Source organism: Argopecten irradians, chromosome 6, assembly GCF_041381155.1.
Source record: "Argopecten irradians isolate NY chromosome 6, Ai_NY, whole genome shotgun sequence".
NCBI lineage: Eukaryota > Metazoa > Mollusca > Bivalvia > Pectinida > Pectinidae > Argopecten > Argopecten irradians.
The window spans coordinates 5,727,659-5,753,285 of record NC_091139.1 but is presented as its reverse complement, the minus strand read 5'-3'; the positions used below and the strand labels follow the sequence as shown (position 1 = coordinate 5,753,285).

At 36.4% G+C, this 25,627-nt stretch overlaps 1 protein-coding gene across 1 annotated transcript in view; it reads left to right on the top strand.

Moving 5' to 3' along the window:
• LOC138324790 (adhesion G protein-coupled receptor L3-like) overlaps positions 1–25,627 on the top strand; it is a 36,479-nt gene that overhangs the window by 4,133 nt on the left and 6,719 nt on the right. The window contains exons 2-12 of the mRNA XM_069269939.1: positions 17,951–18,108; positions 18,783–18,916; positions 19,273–19,400; positions 20,099–20,605; positions 21,454–21,554; positions 21,949–22,140; positions 22,299–22,476; positions 24,047–24,181; positions 24,589–24,767; positions 25,298–25,350; positions 25,464–25,584. Of these exons, the coding sequence (XP_069126040.1) occupies positions 17,951–18,108; positions 18,783–18,916; positions 19,273–19,400; positions 20,099–20,605; positions 21,454–21,554; positions 21,949–22,140; positions 22,299–22,476; positions 24,047–24,181; positions 24,589–24,767; positions 25,298–25,350; positions 25,464–25,584 (1,886 nt within the window). The remainder of the gene's footprint in view (positions 1–17,950; positions 18,109–18,782; positions 18,917–19,272; positions 19,401–20,098; positions 20,606–21,453; positions 21,555–21,948; positions 22,141–22,298; positions 22,477–24,046; positions 24,182–24,588; positions 24,768–25,297; positions 25,351–25,463; positions 25,585–25,627) is intronic.

The window sequence follows — 25,627 nt, the reverse complement described above, 5'->3', positions numbered from 1 at the left end:
TTAGAGGGAGGGCCCGGGTGGGGGGACGAGGCGAGAAAACATGCAAGGACTACGAAGGGGTGGGAACATCAGGGACAGGAGGAGCATGAGGAGGGGGTAAAGCGGGAGACAAGATTGACTCAGGGACGGAAGGAACTCGATTGCGAAAGGTGTTATAAGAAAGACGAATCAGGACAAAGGTTAACGCAAACATGGAAACATTTATCATTGTTATTCACTGAGGTAGCCACTAGCTGCTACGTAAACTAGCTACACTACCCCCAGACGAACGTCCTTCTGTGATAACAAATGGAACACCGTTAAGATGTATTCTAATCAGTAAACTTTCACGCTGGATATTAGAGAAATTAACACCGAAAAACAGAGGTATGGCTTATCTCGGTTGACACCGGAAGTGACGTGTGCTGTCGAGCTTGCACCACAGGCGTCAAACCGATCATGATGAAGAGAAACATATTTAACCAGACCAGATGTCAGACATTCCACAACTCTAGCTGTAGTACATCCAATACCTCGCGGTCCTGACAACTCGCAAACCACATAAACTGGATCTGCTGCTTCAACGTCTCCAAATTGACGGATTCGACACCGGATATTGGTAATCAACAGATGCGCGGTAAAATGATTGAGGTATCGTGCCCATGGACACGGTTACATGAAATGCTTCCGGGATTGAAATGAAAATTTACCGGACAGTATACAAACTTATTTACGCAGTTGACAATAATATGCGCGTGACTGCTGAAGAAGAAATAGGTACTTTCTGTGATGACACATCCGTTCCATATTTAGTCAGCATAGAATATGAAAATACTCCGTCATAAGTTTTTTTTCATTGTTATTAAGTGTCTGATTAAGGTTTGAATTTGAAATAAGATACATTTACATTGTAAACATGGCCTTCACGCCCAAGTAAAGAGTGCTGTTTCCGAGTATGTCATTAAAAGATGAGTATACAACCGATGAATTCAAGTGGTTGTCTTGATGAAAGCCGTAAGAATTATTTAACTGTAGTTATAATGAGAGGCCATGCGTACCTCTGCCTCTCTTTGTTTAGTGTGTACACTAACCAGATGTTTTCTGACCTTGACCTTTAGGGAGATAACTAACAAGAATTGCATTGTAAGGATTAAAGTCATGATCATCAGTTTTGCCCAGATTTGACGTAAATTAAATGAAAAAGTTAAGTCTCTATCAAAGTTGTCATTCTTTTTCTCTGGATGGTTTTGTACCGGGATACACGCTATAAGTATATATTATAACAATATACAATGCTTGATTGCGGTTATTTAAAAACCTGTCATCAGACGTTTATCATAATAAAATTGCGCTATGTCATTCAAAGTGCTTTAAAGATGCAAATGTATGTTGAGAACAAAAGCTATATGTATAGTAATATCTCTGTTTGTATATTTTATTGGTTTGATGGGAGAAATTCATAATGCATTCTAAAATATAACCAGACGAATGACGGTGAAAAATTTACATTTAAGACTAGAGCTTACATGTTTACATCGTCACGAAAACCCCGTCATAATATGTATACAATTAACCTACAGTGTGGGGATGTACATGTATTTGTAGATATGTAATTCAGATTTAAGGCAGGGAACGCGATCTAAAGACTTTTCTGCAAAGACATCGAGGTCTACTTGGGGTTATCGGCTTTTCAAGGTTTACAAGTCTTAAAGTGCAGTTCAAACGAATCGCAGCACGGAACATGATAGACGGCCATGTTAGTCATTTTCTTCATGCCTTTTAGTATAACTATACAGATGTAGTTGCACATGTAAAAAGAACTTATTATATGATCTTAAGTTGATCTAATTATAGAGAATTTATCTTAAAGACTGAATATTGGCAAACAACGTGGGGAAATATATATTTTATGTGTATGCATGCTGTCAATCTAATACCTTGCTGTCAATCTAATACCTTGCTGGCAACGGACAATTTTTGTAAAATCTGACAGATTATGAACTCGGAAGGAATATTTTTAATGCATAGAGCAAAAATAACGATATTTTTGTGTACAGAGAGTTAAAATAACGATGATGGTGGTCTGAATTACAAATAGTATGATGAGTTCTTAAATAGTTGGTTACTAGGATTTAGGGTTGGACTGTATAGCAATACAAAAGAAATGAACCTCGTGACCTGTATATGGCAATATGAAAGACTTGAACTTTACATGTGATGATATATATTGCAGCGACAGGGAAGTATACCAATTATTAATATTTGGTGGTACACCAGAAATAACTTATAACACGCTCAGTCATTATTTAATTCTACAAGGGTGGTATAATACCGTATTATTAGAATTAGAGGGCTTATTTTCGAGGTATGGACTTTGTTTAATTGATCATATCACTTGATAGGCATATTAATAATATAAGAACGATAGCCTTAGAACACCGCCCTGTAGAACTCAACGTCTGTGCTATATATTTCAAGCCAATATCGGTTGGTTGCGACACAATACTATGTTTCTAAAATTGGAAACACCGAGTTCACATGAAAAAATATAAACCTTCACTTAGCCAAGTACAAAGAAGTGGTCAATGAAAAAGGCAAATCAGAGCAATTATAAAGTAAATGAGTCTTGAAATGTCTGAATACGAAACGAGGATGAGAGGTGGGCAAAGATTTTTCTATACCATTAGGTACAACAAAACATGTTTTTGTGTTTTGATAAAAGCATCTCCTACATAAGAAATAAAAAATGTTGCCATCCAATGACAATTTGACATTTCATCACGTGACTTACTATAAGGCTCCCTGTTTGGAAAGTTAAGTAGGTAACATCCGGTTTTCTTTATGGTTTATCACGTGATTGTTTTCGTTAAAAGCGACCACAACCATCTCTAAAGAGGCGTGCTACCACTGAGGTGCAGTTTCCCGCCATCTTCGCGACTTTGGTGACAAAGTCTACTTAAAGGGCCTTATCTATCTAAAAGACTCACTTAATCTGTATGTTCCTTGTCTGCCACGTGACTTCGTCTTGCCCGGCGCGCGCAATAATCGAGACCCTCAAACAGATATCTTACTTTTGTCAAGATGGCTGCTTGACCCTATTCGAATCCAAAAGCTTAATTATAACACTAAATGGGAACAATATCATCAAGTACTTCAGACTTTGTATATGTTTTGTTAGGTCAAACCGGGTGACACTATATATTGTCTAGTACTAGAAATTTTATAGAGTAACGACCTCTCTGACACGACGAGTATTTTGTAAAACATTGCCCCAGCAAAAGTGCCATTTGCATAAGAGACGATGATATGAACGCATCATTTTTTTAAAGTGGCAAGCTCTGTAAAATGAAATAATTTTTAAAGGGGAAATAAAATGTTTTAAATTCCAACCCTAGTGTGTTGATGGCAAAAACTAAATGGATTATCAAGCGTTTTCAGGATTTATTATGAGTAAAATTAATGTTGTAATTTGACAAGAGACCAAATAACTTCATCCATGTAATTTTCATGTATGCTGAAGGACTTACCATTTACAAATTATTGAAAAGATGAACTAAGAAATATATGTGTTGTTTTGTTTGTGTTGTGTTAGTAAACCTGATATCAAATATATAACTTCATATTTCAAAACTGCTGATGTTGCTACTAATGCTAATTTGAGCTCTTTAGTGTGTATTTTTTTATTGGTACTTTGAGCATATGCCATGCAATATGAACGTATAGTAAAAAGCCAATATTCAATGAACATTGTATTGTGATCAAATCGAATTCTTACCGCGCAGTAACGGAGTTTTGTGATATCTAAAACAAAATTGTATCATTTTATGAAGGAACATTTTTGAGTATCGCCGGAGATGATGTTGGACAGGAACTGATGTTTAAAGCTCAACTTTATTTATTTATTTACTTATTTCTTTTTGTATTCTAGAGATAAGAGTATAAACAACGTATTTTATTCCATGTATTTGTAATTCCGGTCCTGTTTTTGTTCAGAAGATGAAGTATGCCTTAGAAGCAAACCAATGACTGTGTATAAAGCTCGGTTCTATTTATTTATCTATTTACTTACTTCTTACATTCTAGAGAAAAGGGGTTTTTAGATTTTATTTCGTAGATGTGGTTTTCCGGGTCTGTTTTGATGACGAAGTATATCGTTGAAACTTGCCAGATAGAATCAGTCTAATCCGTCTTACGCTATACGAGTTTTACCTGATCACCCATCCCTCTCAAAGACTCCATTGTAATATATCATTTACTATCCACGCTCCGAGGGATGCTCCCATACATCGTCAGACTTAACGTTAGATAACAAGCCATTGTTTAAGAGTTGTAATCGCGGCCAAAATCAACATGTGTTTTTTTTCGTATGAAGTTATTACCTAAAGGATTTCCGCTCTGGTATCATAATTTTTACCTTTTTTTTCTATTATGCTCAAAATGTGTACATCAATCTTTTTTTATATCTACTGCAGAATAAAATGGCATTCATCAATATGACGTCATTATATAATTACTCATATAGCGGCGGGTAAATACGTAATTGAGTAGGAATGACGTAAATATTTCAGAAATATTGTTTTTCATTTGTTTGTTTTGTTCGATTGCCTTTTGATTATAACAAAAACAATATGGCCATTTTAAGTATGTGACAACTGAAGCTGGAAAACGTACAAATCTTCCATCCTCTCTCAGTTGCCTTTGTTCTTCCAGACACGTCCTTGCATGACAATTCATTGAGACTGATTCTGTTACATAATCCCGAAGCAAAATATGGCATAAATGTATTGTTCTTCATTCCTTATAAAACAATAACAAAAAATATTGAAAAATTCCATGACATTGCTTAGTATTTTAATTTTTACCGTTGAAATTCAAAATCATAAGGCAATACCATTCAGCAGGTTCAGTATGTACGCTGTACCCACACCCGAGCCAATGTCACATCAGTAAACAAATGCAATACATAACCATCGACGTGTTGATACAATTGTAGTTTGACAGGAGCATGCTCCAAATATGGTAAACACACTTATGTAACAACGATTTCAATACATCAAGACAGAGATTGATTTACTCTACAAGACGTCAGACCATGTGTAATGGCGGACAGCGAGCGAGTTTGAACATTCCACACACAATTCACCAAAGTAGGATTTTCTAGCATGTTGCAGTAAAACCAATCAATCTGACTTCAGTTAGAACTGGTTTGGAACTGGAACTGAATTGTCCCTTTTAACTAATAAAGCCCACAACCAAACCTTCCTGACCCCCAACTGCATCATCTGTAAATATTTTTGCTTCTTTATAATTTGACTTTTCTGTAAGGTTCAAGTCTCTTTTGAGACGGCATTACTTGATTCTGCCACTGACCGTCCGCTTTTCCGGAGTTTCCTTGGCACCATCTTAAACGTATCCTTTTCGATTTTCCTTTTTCCTTCCACATTTTTCTCAGTTTGGATAAAAATAGCTGAAAATGACAACATCTGGATGTTTAAAGTGTACACCAGATGTACAGAATAGATATATTCCGAATGTTAATGCTCTGGTCAAATATTTCTGTATGCACCAGTGCTTCAAAGTTCATAGCAATTCCGAAGACATCGTATGTATACATTATCAGACCTGCAATCGATTCTTGTCTACATATCGCAAGTAAACAAATTGTATGCTTGCTAACGACATGTAATTTTTGAGTTCATCGAGTGATTTGCAGCATTTGGGAATGGCACAATATCGTTTCCTCCCCAACGAAGCAGCTCTGGATCATTATTATATTCTCGCGAGCTCTCAGCAGCGTTGTAATTATGTTTTGCGTATCCTGACATATCTTTTGTATGTACATGTGTATGTACATGCCAACATGTATTTCAATACGAAGACAAGTTCACCAAGTGGATGTGACCCTGTTCCATCCGAATGGTAAACAAGTTGGACCGGATGTGGATGTCATTCAAGTTGTTGATGTATTCGTTTGCCGGAAGTGAGCCGCTACTGCGCACTTTAAACCTTCTAATTACGGCAGCGAACGGAAAGCGCCAATGCTTGTCAAGTAGTGGTCATTAGCTACTGTGACGTATTCTTAGACTACTGAGGGGTATAATACGCCTCTCATCGTACAGTTAATTTTTTTCGTGAAAATTATTTTCTTTGAAAAGTTTGCGCCCATGGATGTCATTCTAGCAAAGAGTCATTTAAAATGCAAGGAAAATTTCCACATTATTACAAAGTGTTTCCCGCCTTCGAGTTTGGTCTCCAGCAGTTTTGATAAAGCCTGAAGTCAAAACACTACTTCCTCGCCACGCCTAATGATTAAATCTTAAGATGTATATCTATATGCACTGAGCGATAAGACAACGCGTGTGTTTAAATGCAGTAATACGGTCACTTACATTTGTGTAATACCAGTATTTACATGATAATACCGGTGCCATCAGAATATTGAAAAAACATTCGAGTTATTTTGAGTTACGTTGCATGGGGTTTTCTGTGACGTTACAATGGTTTTTCTGTGACGTTGTATGTTTTTTCTGTGATATTTTTTCTGTGACGTTGTATGGTTTTTCTGTGACGTTGTATGGTTTTTCTGTGACGTTGTATGATTTTTCTTTTACGTTGCATTTCGGTGACGTCCTGACAAAGGAATGACAAATGCTCTCCCCTATCAAGTCTTTTTGTGGTCAAAGTTCATGGCGTTATTGAATAGTTCATATGACGTCAAATTATATGGCAATGATGTGAAATCTGTCACAAGTGTGGGATTAACAGACATATCGTTGCCTTGGGCAAAACATTGAAATGATAAATGGGGTTATCAAGTGGAAAGACAACCTAATGATGGATTACCTACTGTATGTGTAGGAGTTTAAACTATATGCCCATTGTAAGAAGTCGTATTATTTTGAAATTCATTAAACTGTTATATAATTAGTGAATAAGCTTTATTTCATTAAATGCTTTTTAAAGAAATCCCTATACCGGTTATATTCATTCCATGGTCGAGTGGTTAAGGTGTCCTAACGTATTACCAAAAGCCCTTCACCTCTGGGTTGTGAGTTTGAATCCCATGTGTGACAGTTGCCAGGTACTTACCGCTGGACGATAGTTTTTCTTCAAGTATTTCGACTTTACTCCATCATCTAAACATGGCATGTCCTTAAATGAATTAATCATACCAAAACATTCCTGAGAGACTGCTAGAAGAACGTGGCTTACATATTGTTTAATGTTAAAGTGAATAGTCGGGCAAAGAAAACCAGTCTAAATGCGTTCATTGGCCTTCCAAAAGTTCTCACATATTAATACGACGGCCAAGTTCTGCTTACGTTTCCCAGTTCTGACCATTAAAGTAAAGGAAAGTTGAAAGTATTGAAAGCGAGGCTGCGTGTAAATGTAACCACGGACATAGTCAGCCGGGAGGACGTATTAGGATTCCTATACTTTAAATTAATTTCTTCGTACGCAGACAGATTTTGGCGAGAGATTTTATTTTTCCATTTCATAAGAAATTATACTGGATACATTCACACCATTTTTACCGACTTTAGCCATCTTTGCCCGACTGTTCACTTTAAAAACACTGACTTCATATTTCTTGTTGTGGACCAGACTATCAAACTAATTGACGTTGAGTATATTTATCTTAAGTTCTTCCATACCATCAAAGAATTTTGTGAAATGGAGAGTGTGCGAATTAGACGTGACCAATCTTTCAACAGTTTTCGCGGGAGTTTCTGATCATGCGTTACGAAATCTCCGACTGAGGGAGTAGATTAAACGCCTGCCGACAGTTTTCACCGCAGATTTTGTAAAATCACAGTCAACAGTTTGTTATCATGTCAATGCTGGTTCTCAGAAACCACATTCGATAAAACTTCTCAAGATTTGTCGAAGTATGGCAATGGCAGGTGTGTGGGATAAACTAATATAGAGACTGTTCATGACTCACTATCCAGTCTCGTATTATACTGCGAGGAAAGATATACTTTCGTGATTCAGACATCACTCAAACTATTTATATTTGGGTTTTTTATTGTAAATAATAAATTTTATAAATATGAAACCTCGAAAAACAATTTGAAATTTTCTGTTATTATAGAAAAAAATAATTATTTTTAGCATTCCGTTTTTTTGGTCATACTAAATGCCATTGGTTGTAACGTTTCGTTTACGTGCTATCAAAACGCAAACATTTAACAATGGAGGCGGTTGGCCGGTAAATGCGAACCATAAGCCAATCGCAAGTTAATTAAATTGTCAGAAGACATAAACTGCCAAAATCTATTGCTGAATAATATGTTTATGGCAATTTGTTGGGTGTGGTGTCCTTTTAATGAAAGCTATCTTTCTAAGAGGTTTTAAAATAACAAAATGAACCAGTTGTTTATTTGTTTGATGTATGTAAATGTTGAAAACCTTTAATCACTTATGATGAAGGATGTTCCTTGGTCGCCATGGCTTTGTGGTCAGTATCAGGACCATAGAAACGTTAAATTTGACGAATTAATTTATATCATCATGTCGTTATAGTTCTAAAAAATGCATACGTGAGGAGTGCAAATCGGATCACCTCGGACAAATTTCCGCCAATCTTCGGAAATTCCGAAGTTTGACGGAAAATCCTCCGAGATGTCGCGATTGTGAGGAGTGTAAGGCCTTCATTTTACATGTACATGTATCTGGTGACAAGTCGATACCCCCATATCTCGGTATGGCTACCACTTTGATACAGCTTCTGGTTGTAAAAGGTTTTCAATTTCACTTTTAAATATTTATACAGCAATATTTTGTATAAACATATGTTCTGCTGTACACTAAGATGACGCTATCTCAAGCCTACCACGTATTGCTGTGACATTGGCTTTCCCTGAACTCCCACCCCAATGTTACACATACTTTTAGTACGTATACGGCCACACCGCTCACTATCTCTATTACATTAAGGAACCCTGCCTCTGTACTACATGCTGGGTTTACAATAACTGGTGTGTGTCACAGATTCCACGTGTGTTTCGTGATTAAATTCGATATAAACTTTCCCATAATTCCATTATATTCACAACGTCAACATAATAACAGAAGATACTACACATCAAAATTACACAAAGTTTTGATACCAAAGTGATTTTCATATCTCTAAGCTTGAGTTAATTTTACCAAAAACTAACTCTACTCAATTAAGCCTTTCTTCTGGCTGGGCGATGTCGGCCCTTGGAACAATGATAAGCGGTATAACTTTTCATAGAACAGAATAATATTACTTTTAATATTATGATAAGATGATAAAAAAAAGAACTTTCTTAAGACATGGCTGTCCAGCCTTGTTTGCTCCGAAGACGCCCATTTGCTGCGGCGTTGAGTTATCAAAATAAATTACCACATAACAAAGTTTTGTAAAAATTCTGGAACAGTTACAAGATAAGAGTAAGAAGTCTATGTTCTCTATGAAGTATGATTTCCTTTTAGTTTTATTATTGGATTTCTCTAGTATTGGTTTGTAAAATGATGTATGCATGGTGAACGCATTTGACCGAGATGGTGAGTCAAGAGAAATGACCAGTAGTGCGTGGTCAGTAGTAGATACTTTTGGTGGTCAAGATGTTTAAATATCACTTAAAATACCACTGCTAAGGGTTAGCAAGATCTGATTCAGTCTGGATTGCCATGAACATTTCGCTTCCGTAAGAATTTTTACGAAACGAAACTGTGTGCTGGAGACGACCAGTAACTTTCAACAAAACAAACAGCATTGAGACTCATCATTATAAGCACACAATATGTTTTTTATTTATTGATTGATTTACCACAACGGTAGATCAAGAATTGTAAAATATTAAATGTTGTGTGCTAATAGTAATACAACTTATAGAAACATACATTATTGAGTTGCCAGAAGTCACAATTGTTTGGGAAGAGCGCTACCGGCAAAGTTTTCTCGGACTACCACCAAGTATAAAACAGATTATTATAGCCTTAACATGTCATAATAGGATAATCAAGCGAAATCAATTGTTTTCAGTAGGCTTTATTAAGTTTACATTATTTAAGAAATGTGCAAGAACGATAAATCGTGTGTTTTAAGTAGCGCGTAGTGTAAAGGAACGAGAAATCGTGTGTTTTAAGTAGCGCGTAGTGTAAAGGAACGAGAAATCGTATGTACGAGAAATCGTATGTTTTAAGTAGCGCGTAGTGTAAAGGAACGATAAATCGTGTGTTTTAAGTAGCGCGTAGTGTAAAGGAACGAGAAATCGTGTGTTTTAAGTAGCGCGTAGTGTAAAGGAACGAGAAATCGTGTGTTTTAAGTAGCGCGTAGTGTAAAGGAACGAGAAATCGTGTGTTTTAATTAAGTAACGCGTAGTGTAAAGGAACGAGAAATCGTGTGTATTAAGTAGCGCGTAGTGTAAAGGAACGAGAAATCGTGTGTATTAAGTAGCGCGTAGTGTAAAGGAACGAGAAATCGTGTGTATTAAGTAGCGCGTAGTGTAAAGGAACGAGAAATCGTGTGTTTTTAAGTAGCGCGTAGTGTAAAGGAACGAGAAATCGTGTGTATTAAGTAGCGCGTAGTGTAAAGGAACGAGAAATCGTGTGTTTTAAGTAGTGCGTAGTGTAAAGGAACGAGAAATCGTGTGTTTTAAGTAGCGCGTAGTGTAAAGGAAAGAGAAATCGTGTGTTTTAAGTAGCGCGTAGTGTAAAGGAACGAGAAATCGTGTGTATTAAGTAGCGCGTAGTTTAAAGGAACGAGAAATCGTGTGTTTTAAGTAGCGCGTAGTGTAAAGGAACGAGAAATCGTGTGTTTTAAGTAGCGCGTAGTGTAAAGGAACGAGAAATCGTATGTAACGAGAAATCGTGTGTTTTAAGTAGCGCGTAGTGTAAAGGAACGAGAAATCGTATGTACGAGAAATCGTATGTTTTAAGTAGCGCGTAGTGTAAAGGAACGAGAAATCGTATGTTTTAAGTAGCGCGTAGTGTATGGCTCACTTTATCTGATACGTATGAATCAGACTTTTGATTTAATGGGTTAGATAGTTGAACCATTTACACAATTTTATAGTTATTTAATAAATTACCCGATAAAACTTCAACATTTACGAAATAAATTACCTTGATAGCCTCGTTACCGCAGTGTTATACATAATAATTTGTAATTATACGACTTCGATATCAGAACTTCCACCATCCAAAATATCACGAATAAAGTTTGTTAAAATTTTATGCAGTGTGATCCTAACAATTTTTCAGTGCACACTGTGAGAAACGACTTAAATGATGATAAGAAATGATGGTCAACATGAAAACCTCGTTACTACTGCTATTACCACACGCAAACCTCGTTACCATTGCCATTTTCCGAAAACCTCGTTACAATTAACATTTCCGGATGAAAACCTCGTTACCATTGCAATTCCCGGATGAAAGCCTCGTTATCATTGCCATTCCCGGATGAAAGCCTCGTTATCATTGCCATTCCAAGATGGAAACCACGTTATATATATATCAATGCCATTCCCGGATAAAAACATTGTTACCATTACCATTCCCGGATGGAATCCTCGTTACATTATCCAGTTATAAATTTGTAATCAGTTCTAATAAAAATCTAGATAAAAAACTTAAAATGGTGCACTTAAAAACTTTCTCTGTGTTGTTACGGATTTTAACGTGTTATTTAAACAGTCTATATCTAACTCAATCACCTATCGTCTTAAGTACCTTATTTACTTCGTAAAATTAAATTCTAAATTTATTCCGTGAGCAAATTGAATTATTTAACGTCAAATATTCCATAGATTAAATTGGACAAATTTGATAAGACTTTAACCCCTGCGATGCATTAACGGCATGATACCATGTTTTTTTTCAACGGCAATACATAAAACCGTGTCTGGTCCAAGGAATTCAAGGGAACGCGGAGATTGTTGATTTGTTGTTTTGCTAAACGTAAATCTTCCCTACAGATGAAAAGAGAAACATTGTTCTCATCTGACAATTTCATGAACTTCTAGAGTAAATGATACAATCAATATACATGTACGTTAGGTAATTAATAAGAGAAAAGAAATCTAAAATTTGGACTGTTATCTAAAACGTTTTAACAATATTTCAGAGGAAACTGCTTATTACTTCTATCGCAATGACCTAGTGAAAGTTTGTCATTACCGAATGTCTCTATCGTAATGACTTAGTGAAAGTATGTCCTCACAGAATGTCTCTATCGCAAAGACTTATTAAAAGATTGTCATCACAGAATGTCTCTATCGCAATGACTTAGTAAAAGTTTGTCATAATGGGATGTCGCTATCGCAATGACTTAGTGAAAGTTTGTCATCACAGAATGTCTCTATCGCAATGACTTAGTAAAAGTTTGTCATAATGGGATGTCGCTATCGCAATGACTTAGTGAAAGTTTGTCATCACAGAATGTCTCTATCGCAATTACTTAGTAAAAGTTTGTCATCACAGAATGTCTCTATCGCAATGACTTAGTAAAAGATTGTCATCATTGAATGTCTCTATCGCAATAACTTATTGAAAGTTTGTCATCACGGAATGTCTCTATCACAATGACTTATTGAAAGTTTGTCATCACGGAATGTCTCTGTCGCAATGACTTAGTGAAAGTTTGTCATAATTGAATGTCTCTGTCGCAATGACTTATTGAAAATGTGTCATCACGGAATGTCTCTGTCGCAATGACTTATTGAAAGTGTGTCATCACGGAATGTCTCTGTCGCAATGACTTAGTGAAAATTTGTCATAAGGGAATGTCTTTATCGCAATGATTTAGTGAAAGTTTGTCATAAGGGAATGTGTCTATCGCAATGACTTAGTGAAGTTTGTCATAATTGAATGTCTCTATCGCAATGAGTTATTTAAAGTTTGTAATTGTTGTTCCTGGTAAAAAAAAATGAGCGGTCACTCCTTAAAGAGCAAAGAACTCAACCCACCCGACGTTAAGCTTAATTGGTACACGGACACGGTGCTCATTTTACTATAATTTGAAATTTAAATTCATCAATATCATTGATAAATATATGTTGAATAAAAGCAAAAAAAGCGTGGAAACGTGAATTGTGTAGAAATGATAATCTGCACGTAGCTATGCTCTGAGAGAGTGATTTTCCATATTTACCCACACACGGGGAGCTGATTAAGTGTATGGATTTGTAAGGAGAATTGCTTTTCAACTTAAACTTAAATTTCAATTCCAAGTGCAGTGCACTTCATGATGCAGAATGTTGCATTTTGTTAGTGCACTTACTCCCAATACACATAAACTTAATAAAAGACTTGCATGGGGTGCCCGTTAAAAAGGACATACGGTTCTTGTCAAATGGTTATTAATAAAAAAAAAGTGTTTGAAATTTTTTCTTTGACATGTGACGTGGTACACATTAGGGTGTTTTGGTCCTGCTAAACATTGACAGGTGAAGTTGACTAGGTTATAGTGTTAGGAATGTGATATGTCCCGGGATTGGGGAGGGGGTTGTGGGGGGTTGTGGGGAGAGGGGATATACATATACGATGTCTGGGACGTTTTACAACCCTCATTCCAGCTGTGATATTATTGGTAAGCCAGCACGTACTGCATGTCAGGAATGTTCTCCAGACGCCGAGGATTTAAAATCACCAAAATACTCGAACGTATCGCGTCTTTATGTAATCCTGCCTTTGTAAGAAAAAACGAGTGTGAAATTGAAAAAGCATGTACATGTATACACCATTTTAAAATTCGGAGACAAAGTAACGATCAACATTCTCGGGTCAGAGGCAATCGTCTTGCATCCACTTTCGAGTGTTTATCGCTAAGATGTATTCTCTACATCCCACTTGAAACGCACAGTTTATCGTTTTACAAGTGTAGTCACTTTCGGATGGAAACCATATGGAATAACACAGACAATTCATGGAATATCACAGTTACATTGTAGGGTGGGGGGAGGGGTTCAAACAGTCCGCTATTGACAATGCTACGCGAAGGTTAACCCCCTAACAAAGTAATTAATGATTAACTTTATTGGCTTTATTTGTAACTGTCACTTTGAAATGAAACATGCCTGTATGAAATAAAAAAATGTCACTAAATCTCCGGTTTGATTAATTTCGGATGGAAAAATGGAAGACTTCTTGTTATACTAGGGTTCTAAACTAAATTATAAAGTTCGTTAATACGCAAGACTGTTTCATACCATATTTGGGATTGTCAACGAACCAACATTGTATGTATGTGCCCTTTTGCCCAGGAAATAACCTAATAATCTAGACTGAAATGCAAAATTTTCTTTAAAAAAGAGAGATGTAATATGATCATTATCATATTATATACAGAAAACAAACTTTCTTTCGCGGCTAATACATTTCACGATTTCCATTTCAAAAGTTCGCAAAGATAAATATTCGCAGATATAACAATTAAATGATAATTCCTATCAATATAGATGACGTAGTTATTAATTCGCGGAGATAAACTTTCGCAAATTTACTTAAAGAGCGGAATTCGCGATTGAAAGTTGGTTTACACATCATATGCTTTATAATAATAAACATATCGTAATATATTTAGATAGCACCCTTTCCAAATGTATGAAAATTCAACTAAAATATGTCCAAAATACTAAGCTCAGAATTTAACCACACAAGCCATGAATTATGAATATGTAGTTATGATAATGATAATCTATCATCAAACTTAAGCATGTAATCTAGGTACTAACTAAGATGTGTTTCCGCCTCGTCCGAGGCGAGTCTGAGACTGTGAGGGCGTGGTCCCATTGGACATTGATCACACTGATGAATTACTTCCGGTGTCATCAGGGGCACTGGAGTCACTCGGTCAAGTTTCATTTTGGACTTTTTCCAAAGTATTTTCGGAGCTGATGAAGTATTTATAGCCGGTGTTAGTCAGATATACAGCGAAATGGTTCGTATACCATACACCATAAACTGTACACAGATAACCTATAGACCATATGAACTTACATATAACTTCCGTATATAGATGTGTGTATTCCAGTAACACTACAGAGTTGTGGGGGTGTGGTACACATACAATGGAATGAACTCTAAATAAACCATCAATAGGCATGATCGTCACCAACAAGCTTTTATTAATTATTTCAGTAAGACAATAACCTAGGATATGTTTACTATAACGAAATGTATTGTTTTTGTTAAGAAATATTTATAATCCAATTGAAGCAGTCAATTATAATTAACGCAACTAAAACACTATATATTTGCCAAAACAAGACTTTTCTAAAAAAAGGTCATTGTCCTTTTTCTGTCTCCTCCATAAATTGACATTCCCTCCTTCTTCCCTCCCCAATTTCTCATTCCCTCCTTCATTGTCCTCCCCTCCCCTCCCCAATATCTCATTTCCTAGTTCATCGTCCGCCCCTCCCCTCATTACAATATCTCATTCCCTCCTTCATTGTCCACCCCTCCCCTCCCCACGATATCTCATTCCCTCCTTCATTGTCCACCTCTCCCCATAATTTTTCATTCCCTCCTTCATCTTCCTCCCCTCCGCTCCCCTCCCCACAATTTCTCATTCCCTCCTTCATCTTCCTCCTCTTCCCTTCCCTCCCCAATATCTCCTTTCCCTCATCCATTGTCCTTCCCTCCCCTCCCCTCCCCACAATATCTCATTCCCTCCTTCATTGTCCACCCCTCCCCTCCCCACAATATCTCATTCCCTCCTTCATTGTCCACCCCTCCCCTCCCCACAATATCTCATTCCCTCCTTCATTGTCCACCCCTCCCCTCCCCACAATATCTCATTCCCTCCTTCATTGTCCACCCCTCCCCACAATTTCTTATTCCCTCCTTCATCTTCCTCCCCTCCGCTCCCCTCCCCACAATTTCTCATTCCCTCCTTCATCTTCCTCCTCTCCCCTCCCCCATATCTCATTCCTTCCTTCATTGTCCATCCGCTCCCTCCCCAATATCCCCTACTCTCCATCATCATCCGTCTCCACTACCCTCCCCTATTGTGTATTCTCTCCTTCATCGTCCATCCTTAACCCCTGTTTCCCTCCCCATTTTCTCCTCCTCTCCTCTATCTACCATCCGCCCTTCTTCCACCCCCTCCTTCCCCTCCAGTCCACACACCTGTTCAGGTCGTAATAAATTACCTTAACCTTAAATATTTACGACCAAGCTGACGACGCCTATGCTGACCTCATAAAGTTCGTGAAACACACGTGCACCCACGTGAACTTTTGGAACACCTGTCGTAATTTATGGAATACTGGAAGCGTTGGTCACACAAACGTTGATACCTGATGGGAGTGAACTTGTTCATATAACAAAACATTGTAAACGTTTGTTTATATACTGTTAATGATATAACAGTTAAACACCATTATAATTCAATTTTGCTTGTTACGAGCATTTTCATTGGCTTAAAAATTTACTTTATCAGCCCATAAAGGAAAAAATGGCGTCGCCGTTTGTAACATTGCTTCTGACTGACTGAGATGACGGCGTAATGATTTCATAGACAAAAGAGTCCCAAAATGAATTTTGAATATTGAAATGATTATATTTAGTAAATTCAATTATAAGGATTAATTTGAATAGATTTTTATGTTATGGAGATATAACACAAAGATCTGAGTGTACTTTCATCATAAGTCACTTCGCGGTTTATTTAGAGTACACTCAGATTTTTGTGTTTTATCTCCATAAAATAAAAAAATCTATTCAACTTAATCCTTAAATATAACATGTAAACCACATTCAGTAGAGGTACATAAAGCACTAGTTGCCGACTCTCCCCTTATGTCAGTTGTCATTAGCGCTCATTCTCTCCGAACACCTGGGCTTATTTCCCATCTTCATTAACGTAGTGGCTTTGGGCACTGTTGAACATTTATACTTTTTCATTTAACATTGTGGCTTTGGACACTGTTGAACATTCTTACTTTTTCATTTAACATTGTGGCTTTGGACACTGTTGAACATTTATACTTTTTCATTTAACATTGTGGCTTTGGACACTGTTGAACATTTATACTTTTTCATTTAACATTGTGGCTTTGGACACTGTTGAACGTTTATACTTTTTCATTTAACATTGTGGCTTTGGACACTGTTGAACATTTATATTTTTCATTTAACATTGTGGCTTTGGACACTGTTGAAATTTTACTTTTCATTTACATTGTGGCTTTGGACACTGTTGAACGTTATATTTTCATTTACATTGTGGCTTTGGACACTGTTGAACATTTATACTTTTTCATTTAACATTGTGGCTTTGGACACTGTTGAACATTTATACTTTTTCATTTAACATTGTGGCTTTGGTCACTGTTGAACGTTTATACTTTTTCATTTAACATTGTGGCTTTGGACACTGTTGAACATTTATACTTTTTCATTTAACTTTTTTCATTTAACATTGTGGCTTTGGTCACTGTTGAACATTTATACTTTTTTCATTTAACATTGGCTTTGGACACTGTTGAACATTTATACTTTTTCATTTAACATTGTGGCTTTGGACACTGTTGAACATTTATACTTTTTCATTTAAAGTTACCAACATTTTAATAATTACAATACTTTCAATGCACAGGTTTCAATTTTACAAGTACAATTAAGGGCTGAAAAAGATTTCGGCAGCACTGTTATGAAGCCAACTTGTTGTCTACAATTTCATTTCACATTTTTACAGTATTTCTAGGAATTATTAAGTGATTCCTGCAAGTATGTTTCCATCTAAACATACATAAAGCATTAAAAACATGAATTTTACAGTGCATAACATCTGTCTTCTAACTAACATTTATAAGGTATCATATACTTATTTTCGTTTGCCCATTTGAATGATTTTTACAGCTTTATTCATCAATCCAGATGCTTTTTAATATTTTACTGAAGAAAACATAACATGTCAATTTTTTTGCCCAGTTACGGCACATATCACATTAATATTAGTCATATTTTAAGATTTCCCCCTTTTTATTGCCAGTGACTATCGGAGGAAAAGTGCGATGTCCAAAAACATGGGTAAAGGTCCATAGGGCCTGTTATAAGTTCATGAAGGAGTACCAGACATGGGACTCGGCGACCGCCAAGTGTCTAGAAGAGGGAGCAAACCTCGCTTCCATCGGATCCATGGCCGAAAAGGTAAACAACAACAACATGTCTGGATATGGTGCCATGGATACGCGGCCTTTTTGCACACAAAGTAAATAAGGTTGCAGCAAGAAGCATTTCAAATTATCAATAAATCAATATCCAATATGGCTTATTAAAACGTTCAATGAACACAATTTATTTTAGTTTAAACGTGTTTTATTGCAAACAAATTTACAAAAGGATTCAAAGGATTCATAATTTATGAATTCATGAAAACAAATTTATCGTATGATAATAGTATTTCTGTTGGATTTTCATTTAGTAAACAAAGGGGAATTGATTAACCCATATTAGGTGCAAATAAGCAAGACATTAGTGCTTCAAATTACCACAACTCGGAATACAGTTATTCGAATGGGACTAGTTCACGTACCACGTGATACCCGATAACGTGCGGGACTAGTATCTTCAGAGGTGACGGAACGTAACTCTCTGTAATCTTCCTGCTGAAATAAAAAAAAATAGTCCCGTACAAACGTTATCGGGTATCAAAAAATATAAAATATCAGATGGAAATAATACACAAATGAATGCAAATCACGTATTTTAATGCATCGTCGGAGACCCACGCACGGTTGATTGATAGGTCAAATAAAGTTATTCATTGTTTTTCAACTTATATTCTAATATGATATTCATGAGATTTCCTTGTTTGTAAACAGATGAAGATTATGAGGCACTTGACGTCTATCATAACCAAACCAAACCAGGACCGTTGGTGGGTGGGATTACGTCACAACCAAAGTCGCGCCGTCTGGCGGTGGTCTGATGGTGCGGAGCTCAACGGACGCGTCACGTGAGTATATGATTCACGAATCACAAACATGTGAAATTCCAAGTGAATATCGTCTGAGAACGAAAACAAAAACGTAAATGACCGCCTTTTGCTAATAAGCTAATACCTTATTTCACAATTCCATATTCATATTAAAAGTAAAGGAATAAATAAAAGAAAACATAACGCGTTTTTATTGTTTTTATGCATACCTAAAAGACAAATAAGGTCAATTCTGAGTCGTGTACTTATTGATAAAAATTATAAATCTTAACAATTTCCGTTTCATTTTTCTTTATATTTAAATGCTATCGGTGGTATGTCGCGAATCTATAACCTCAATGACTTATTCAGAGCGCCCCGTCTTTGTTTTCCAGACCTTGGAGTCCCGGCGAGCCCAATAACGGACGTGGTAACGAGTTCTGTGCGGAGTTCCACATCAGTGGCAAACTTAACGACGTACAATGCAGCTCGCATAAGTTTTATATCTGTGAATGGAATAAAAGTAAGTAAGAAACAAACAAACAAACAAAAATCAAGTCTGAATTTTGATAAATATTTAAGAGGCAACAAACCCAAATGTTGATTTATACTGCAATTATTCGTTATGTAAATGATTGCATCGAGATCATCATATTAACTGGTGACCAGTTCTCGGCAAGTACCATATTGTATGGAAATATGGATGACCTTTTCATATGTAATGATACAGATAGGCATTTGGCGAAAATGTGGTCACCAGCCAGTGGTCAACGTAAGATATTCAAGTATATTCTTAACATCTGCATGGACACCTGATTGAAGCAATTGTATTGTATAAAAAGAAATTTGAAACGTGACAATAAGTTCTCAAAATGAACACCATACTTAAAAAATACTGTATATATTTTATTTGGAATTTCACTCTAGTTCCTTACAAATAAATAAGTGTATTCTAACCCTCCTACCTGTCTGTCTGTGTTATGTCTGTCTGTCGTCTTTTTTCTGTCTGTCTGAGTTGTGTCTGTCGTTGTGTCTGTCTGTCGTGTCTTTAAGCTGTCTATTCGATGTCTGCCTGATGTTGCGTCTGATATGCAAGATATATTACTGTATGTGTGGGGATGTGTGTAGGTTATTGTGAATGTGTCTTCTCTTATGATGAATGTAATTAAATATTGGAAAAGTGAAACAATCATAAAAAAGTTCCGAAACTGATTACTCCAGTTACACCTGCGCCGACTCCATCCACTACATCTGTCCCGTTGACCACAACCGAGAAGCAGACGACACCTACAACAACTCCTGCTACAACCACAACAACCAGCACAACCACTGTCAAGGTCGTTACTACAGCTAAACCAACGAAAAAACCCAATAGGAAAACCACAGTGGCCAGTGTTGAAAGATCGACATATTTTACAACAAAGAAAGTACCATCTACGTCATCTGAAACGGTAGACTCTCATGAAACTCGTATTGCAAGTACAACGCCGTCTGACCGTGAAACTCCGTCTACTGTTTCCAATCTTCTAGAAGAGAATACATCACCAAATATGGTTGAACAAATCACAACGAACCAACCCGATACAGATCTAACAAATGAAAGAAAAAGCACAAAGATTCCAGGTCCTCGACAACCAACACATTGTCCTAGGCGAGTGGCTTATGGATTAATCTGGCCAGAAACAAAACAAGGCGAAAGCAGGACAGTTCCATGTGAGAAAGGATCAGGTAAGTTCTGATATGTTTTTCATATTTCGTCATTAAAATATTAGACTTTGTAAAGCCTTCCTTTGATGTTTTGAACATTACGTATTGGAAACATAAGAACAGCGTCTGTAAATAATTCAATTGTCCTTGTAAAAAGCATTTTCATTGGTTTAAAAATTATGTTATCACCTCGTAACGTAAAAAATGAATTTGCCATTTGTAACGCATCTCTGATTGACTGAAGCAACGGCGCAATGATTTCGTAGAAAAAATAGAGTCCTCTAAGAAATTGGAAATTTCACGAAAGTAGATTTAAAGATGCTCCAACGCTGACGAATGATATTTTTTCTCAATAAAAAACAGGAGCAGACGAATAAGTATTTTTCTTCAGTTACAAAAGTTACTTACTTTACACCATTACCACCATTGAAAAATTGATCTTCTAATTTTACTTTAAGATAAAAATATTTAAAGATAATTATTTGCGCCCCGAAAAAATTCCGTGGCACCATGTTCTATATGGAATCAAGTACTGATTGGTCATGCACTAGAGGCAAATGAATATGTTATATAATTTTTTGTGTTAATATGACATACATAAACGATTAAAACCAATTATTGTTCAAATGATATGTATCGTTTATACTCTGTCGGCGGTGGAGCATCTTGAATTACTTAAGATTAACTTGAAGAATTTTTTATGTTGTGGATCTTAAACATTAAAACCAGGGTGTACTCTTATCACAAATCAATTATAGAACATTCTGAGGTTTGGGCTCCATAGCTTCAAAAATCTATTCTGGATAAATCCATAAACATGTAAAATTACAAATATGGAAGGAATTAATTTTGATGTTTTTTTACACAAGGAACCGCTACATGGCAGTGTGGGCGTAACCCGGTCAGATGGTCAAAGAAACCGGACACACAAGCATGTGCATCAAAACAGTTCAAAGACCTTTTGACGAGGGTGAGTACTTGTGCGACAATATCAGTCCGCCATAGATATGTTATAGTGTTATATACGTTATCAGGAGTATAAAGATAGATCTTACCCGGTTTTATCATCAAAAATTTTATACAAATAATATAAAGGTGAAGACTGACTTAGATCTCATAATGGCGCAATATTTTTCAATTTTGTTATGCTTTATTCAATGTTGAGATCCCTCCCATGTTGGTGAAATGTTGGTAAAAGTTTCCAATGAAATACAATTATTTGCCAATTTTACATCTGAGATACAAAGACTGGTTTCTTGAGCTTTATGCAGAGGAGCATAAACCCCGACACCAGCTGATTCGGCGAGAAGTAATGAGAACCATGTCTATATAGGAATATACCCTGTAACGAATGTCTTTCGTAGGTTTCGCCCGGGAAGTCAGACACCTCCCCGATTGTAACAAAAGAAGCCATAAACATAGCCAAGGACTTGGTTACGAAAACGGATGTCTCCAAACCAATGACTGTGGCAGATCTGGCCATCTCCACGACGATCCTCCGGAAAGTGAGCAACGTGCGTCCGAAGTCCAAAGCCGAGGCCGTTACACTAGTGAAGGTAAGCGTCCACTGAATAAAACACAAAAGAAAAATATCATGTCAAAATATCAGTACAGTTAATGAAAATTCAAACAGAATTTCTAGCAAATCTCCTTTAATTTCCGTCTTTAAAAATGAAATTGAATTACTTAATTTAATTTTTGTTATTCGCTACAGGAGCTGGTAAAGGCAGGAAGTAATCTAGTCTCAAACACGGAAAGGTCGGCCGACGTGAGACAGCCAGACAAGCGTCGTGCCGCCGCCAGCATCCTGTCCGCCATGGAGGACAGTACAATGTCTATGGCTGAGGCAATAACAGTTCCAACCGTGATCAAAACCTCCAGCGAGAAACTAGGTAATGTCAGTGTTCCATATACAGATGTAAGACGGTGAGGAATAACTTGTTAGTAGGTTTGCTGTTATTTTGTTTGATGAAACTATAACCTCGAAACCTCTACTCCCATGCATAGATTTATGGATCATTTTATGCATTTCTTGTTTTATGGCACCATTTTGACAAAAATCACATATTAATCTATAGGGTATCTTATTGACTTCTGTCATGATAACTGGTTCTCAAATTATTAATGTCTTACTCCATTTGAAGGCATTGCCTTTTTCATAAGTATTGGATATGACATTGATAATTTGTCTATTTGATGTTGTTACAGTATAACGTAGAAAAATTATTTTCCATGCAAAATTTTTGTGTTTGGTCTTATAAGGTATTAATTATGACATTCGGTATGCTGAAACAGCGTGATTTTGAAGTCCCAAGTGACCTATTCTAATCGCCTTTTGTCCGTCGTATGTCCGTAAACAATTTACATTTTCGATTTTTCCATAACTGCTAAAGCAATTTCAATGCAATTTTGCACAAACCTTCTAAGGAATAAGGCCAATCAAAATTGTGAATTTTATGGTCCTCACCCCCAGGGGATGTGGGAGGGGCCAAAAGGGATAAAATTGACTAAAATTTCAAAAATCTTCTTCTCTACTCACAGATGTGGTAGAATCAAATACTCTTTATAGATAGAAAGGTCTTTAGACCCTTTACAAAAATTATGAATTATGTGACCCAGGGGTCTCTCCTTTCCCCCTGGGGAAGGGGTTGAGTGTACCATAGTTTATGTAGGGAAAACACATTTTTTGAGCATTAGTTGGTCATTAGTAATAAGAAATAAGTCAAATGTTACATAAGAATTTATCAATATGGGCTGGCCATTATATCCTATTAACAAATTTTCTATGACTGACCCCCAGGGGCCTTAGGGGCGGGGTCAAAAGGGGGTTAAATAGGCTAAAACTTCAAAACTCTTCTGAAATTCTGGAAATGTTATAATCAAATACTTTTCATAGATAGAAAGGTCTTTAGGTCCTTTACAAAAATTGTGAATTATATGACCCTGGGGTCTCATGTTTCCCCCCTGGGGAGGGGGTCATATTTTCTTTAGTTTATATATGAAAAACACATTTATGAACATTATTTGCTCAATTTTCATAAGAAATCAGTCAAACTTGATTAGAATTATTAGCCAGAGATACAATGTATAGCATTTTAACATCCATATCGGTCCTCGCTGACCCCTTAGGGGACCAGAGGGATGGGACCAAACAGGGCCAAAATGACTAAAATTAAAAAAAAAAAATCTTCCTCTTGGCTCTTCTAAACTAAAAGGTCAAATTTATAAAATCACTGACTAACTTCAAGGCCCAGTATATAGTGTTTATATGTCTTTAATTTGTTTCATTATATATTCAAACTCAGGCGACCGTAAAGGCTCTTGGGCCTCTTGTTAGAACTCGAGTTATTTGTCTATTTTTAGAACTCGAAGTATTTTTCTATTTTTAGAACTCGAGTTATTTGTCAAGTTACATTGTGTATTTGTCTATTTTTATAACTCGAGGTATTTGTCTATTTTTAGAACTCGAGTTATACGTCGTCAACACGAGCGACGTGTCGGAGGCTCTGGTGTGTGGCGACGCTGAGGACGAGGACGATATAGAAGGGGGAGATAAGGTGTCCATCCCGGCGTCCGTACTACAACATCTTAGCTCAGGTAAGGCCATACTACTTCTGGTTCAATGCAAGAAAAAATGGAGATCTCAACAACGATAACACACGGAAAACAAAGCAGTCAAAACGATCCCGTGAAATATGATATTAACACATCATATGTGTCAATAAAGTAAAGTGATAGGTTAGGAACAGGAATGTGAGGAAAAACTATGGGGTTAATGGTGTTGTAATGCAAAATCTGTAATTTTATGCCTAGATTGCTCAGAAACTAGTCTTCAAGTAGTAACTTCTCTGTGTTTCGAGTTTAAAAATAGAATAATCGATAGAAGTACTCTTTTTTAAAATAACATTTTCGCGAGCTTGAAAGAAGTCCCTTTCACTGTCTTTTCATTCTGTTATATAATTATGATTCCAGATTGTCATTTTCATTTTGCTTCGTTTTACCAGACGACCTGTCCAAAGTTGTTTTTATGAAGCATTCTGACATTGGCGAGTTTCTGGTGTCCGAGAACGAGTCCGAGAGCGCCAGACCACAGATAGCCAGTCATGTGGTCAGTGTGTCCATTGGTCACGCCGATACCAGTAAACTACCACAACCGGTTACATTCTCTCTCAAGCTGCTAGAAGTAAGTTCTAACTAGAACAGCATAAAAGATGGAAGACAGCGTTTGCAATACACTGTTATATATTAAATTAGGAGTTGTTATTTTTCTTATCTGCACGAATGGTCGAAGACAGTGTTTGAAATACATTGCTAAATATTAAAAAAGTAATTATTATCTTTTTCCAGGCAAGTCTTCATAATGTATCCACTTAACAATGCGATTTTATAAACCCTTGTTAACATTTATTAATGCAGATAAAATTTAATTTAAAGATGCAATTTTTGAAATGCTTAATCCATTTGATTTTGATTAACGTTATCGTTCCTTGTTCGTAGTATGCATCATTGCTCTGATCAATCTCTTGGCAAGCTCAAGACCAATTGCAAAGGAACTCTGAAAATGGCTTGTTCTGCTGCCAAAAATCTCACATTCATATTTCAATGTTGATCAGCTGGCTAATATTTTCCATGTTGTAGAAAATGTATTTATTATTTGACAAAGAAAACTAATCTCTTACATATATAATATACCTGAACAATTTCATATTTCAGCAAATCGATGGAGAATACGTTCCTTTATGTTCATTCTGGAATTTTTCTGAGGGGTAAGTTTAATATTTCCTGTTTACATCAAATCATAAATGATTATAAGTAAATACGATTGTACTTTTATTCATAAAGGAGATTTAAAAAAGTAACTTTGTTGTCTAAATTACAGTGAATCAGGGAGGTGGTCGCAGGCCGGATGTGACGTAACATCACGAACTTCTCACCGTGTCACGTGTCAGTGTAACCACCTGACCAGCTTCGCTATACTTCTGGACGTATCTGGAGTGGCGGTATGTTTAAAACAAAAATAATTAATACATTTGCGTAACCAAC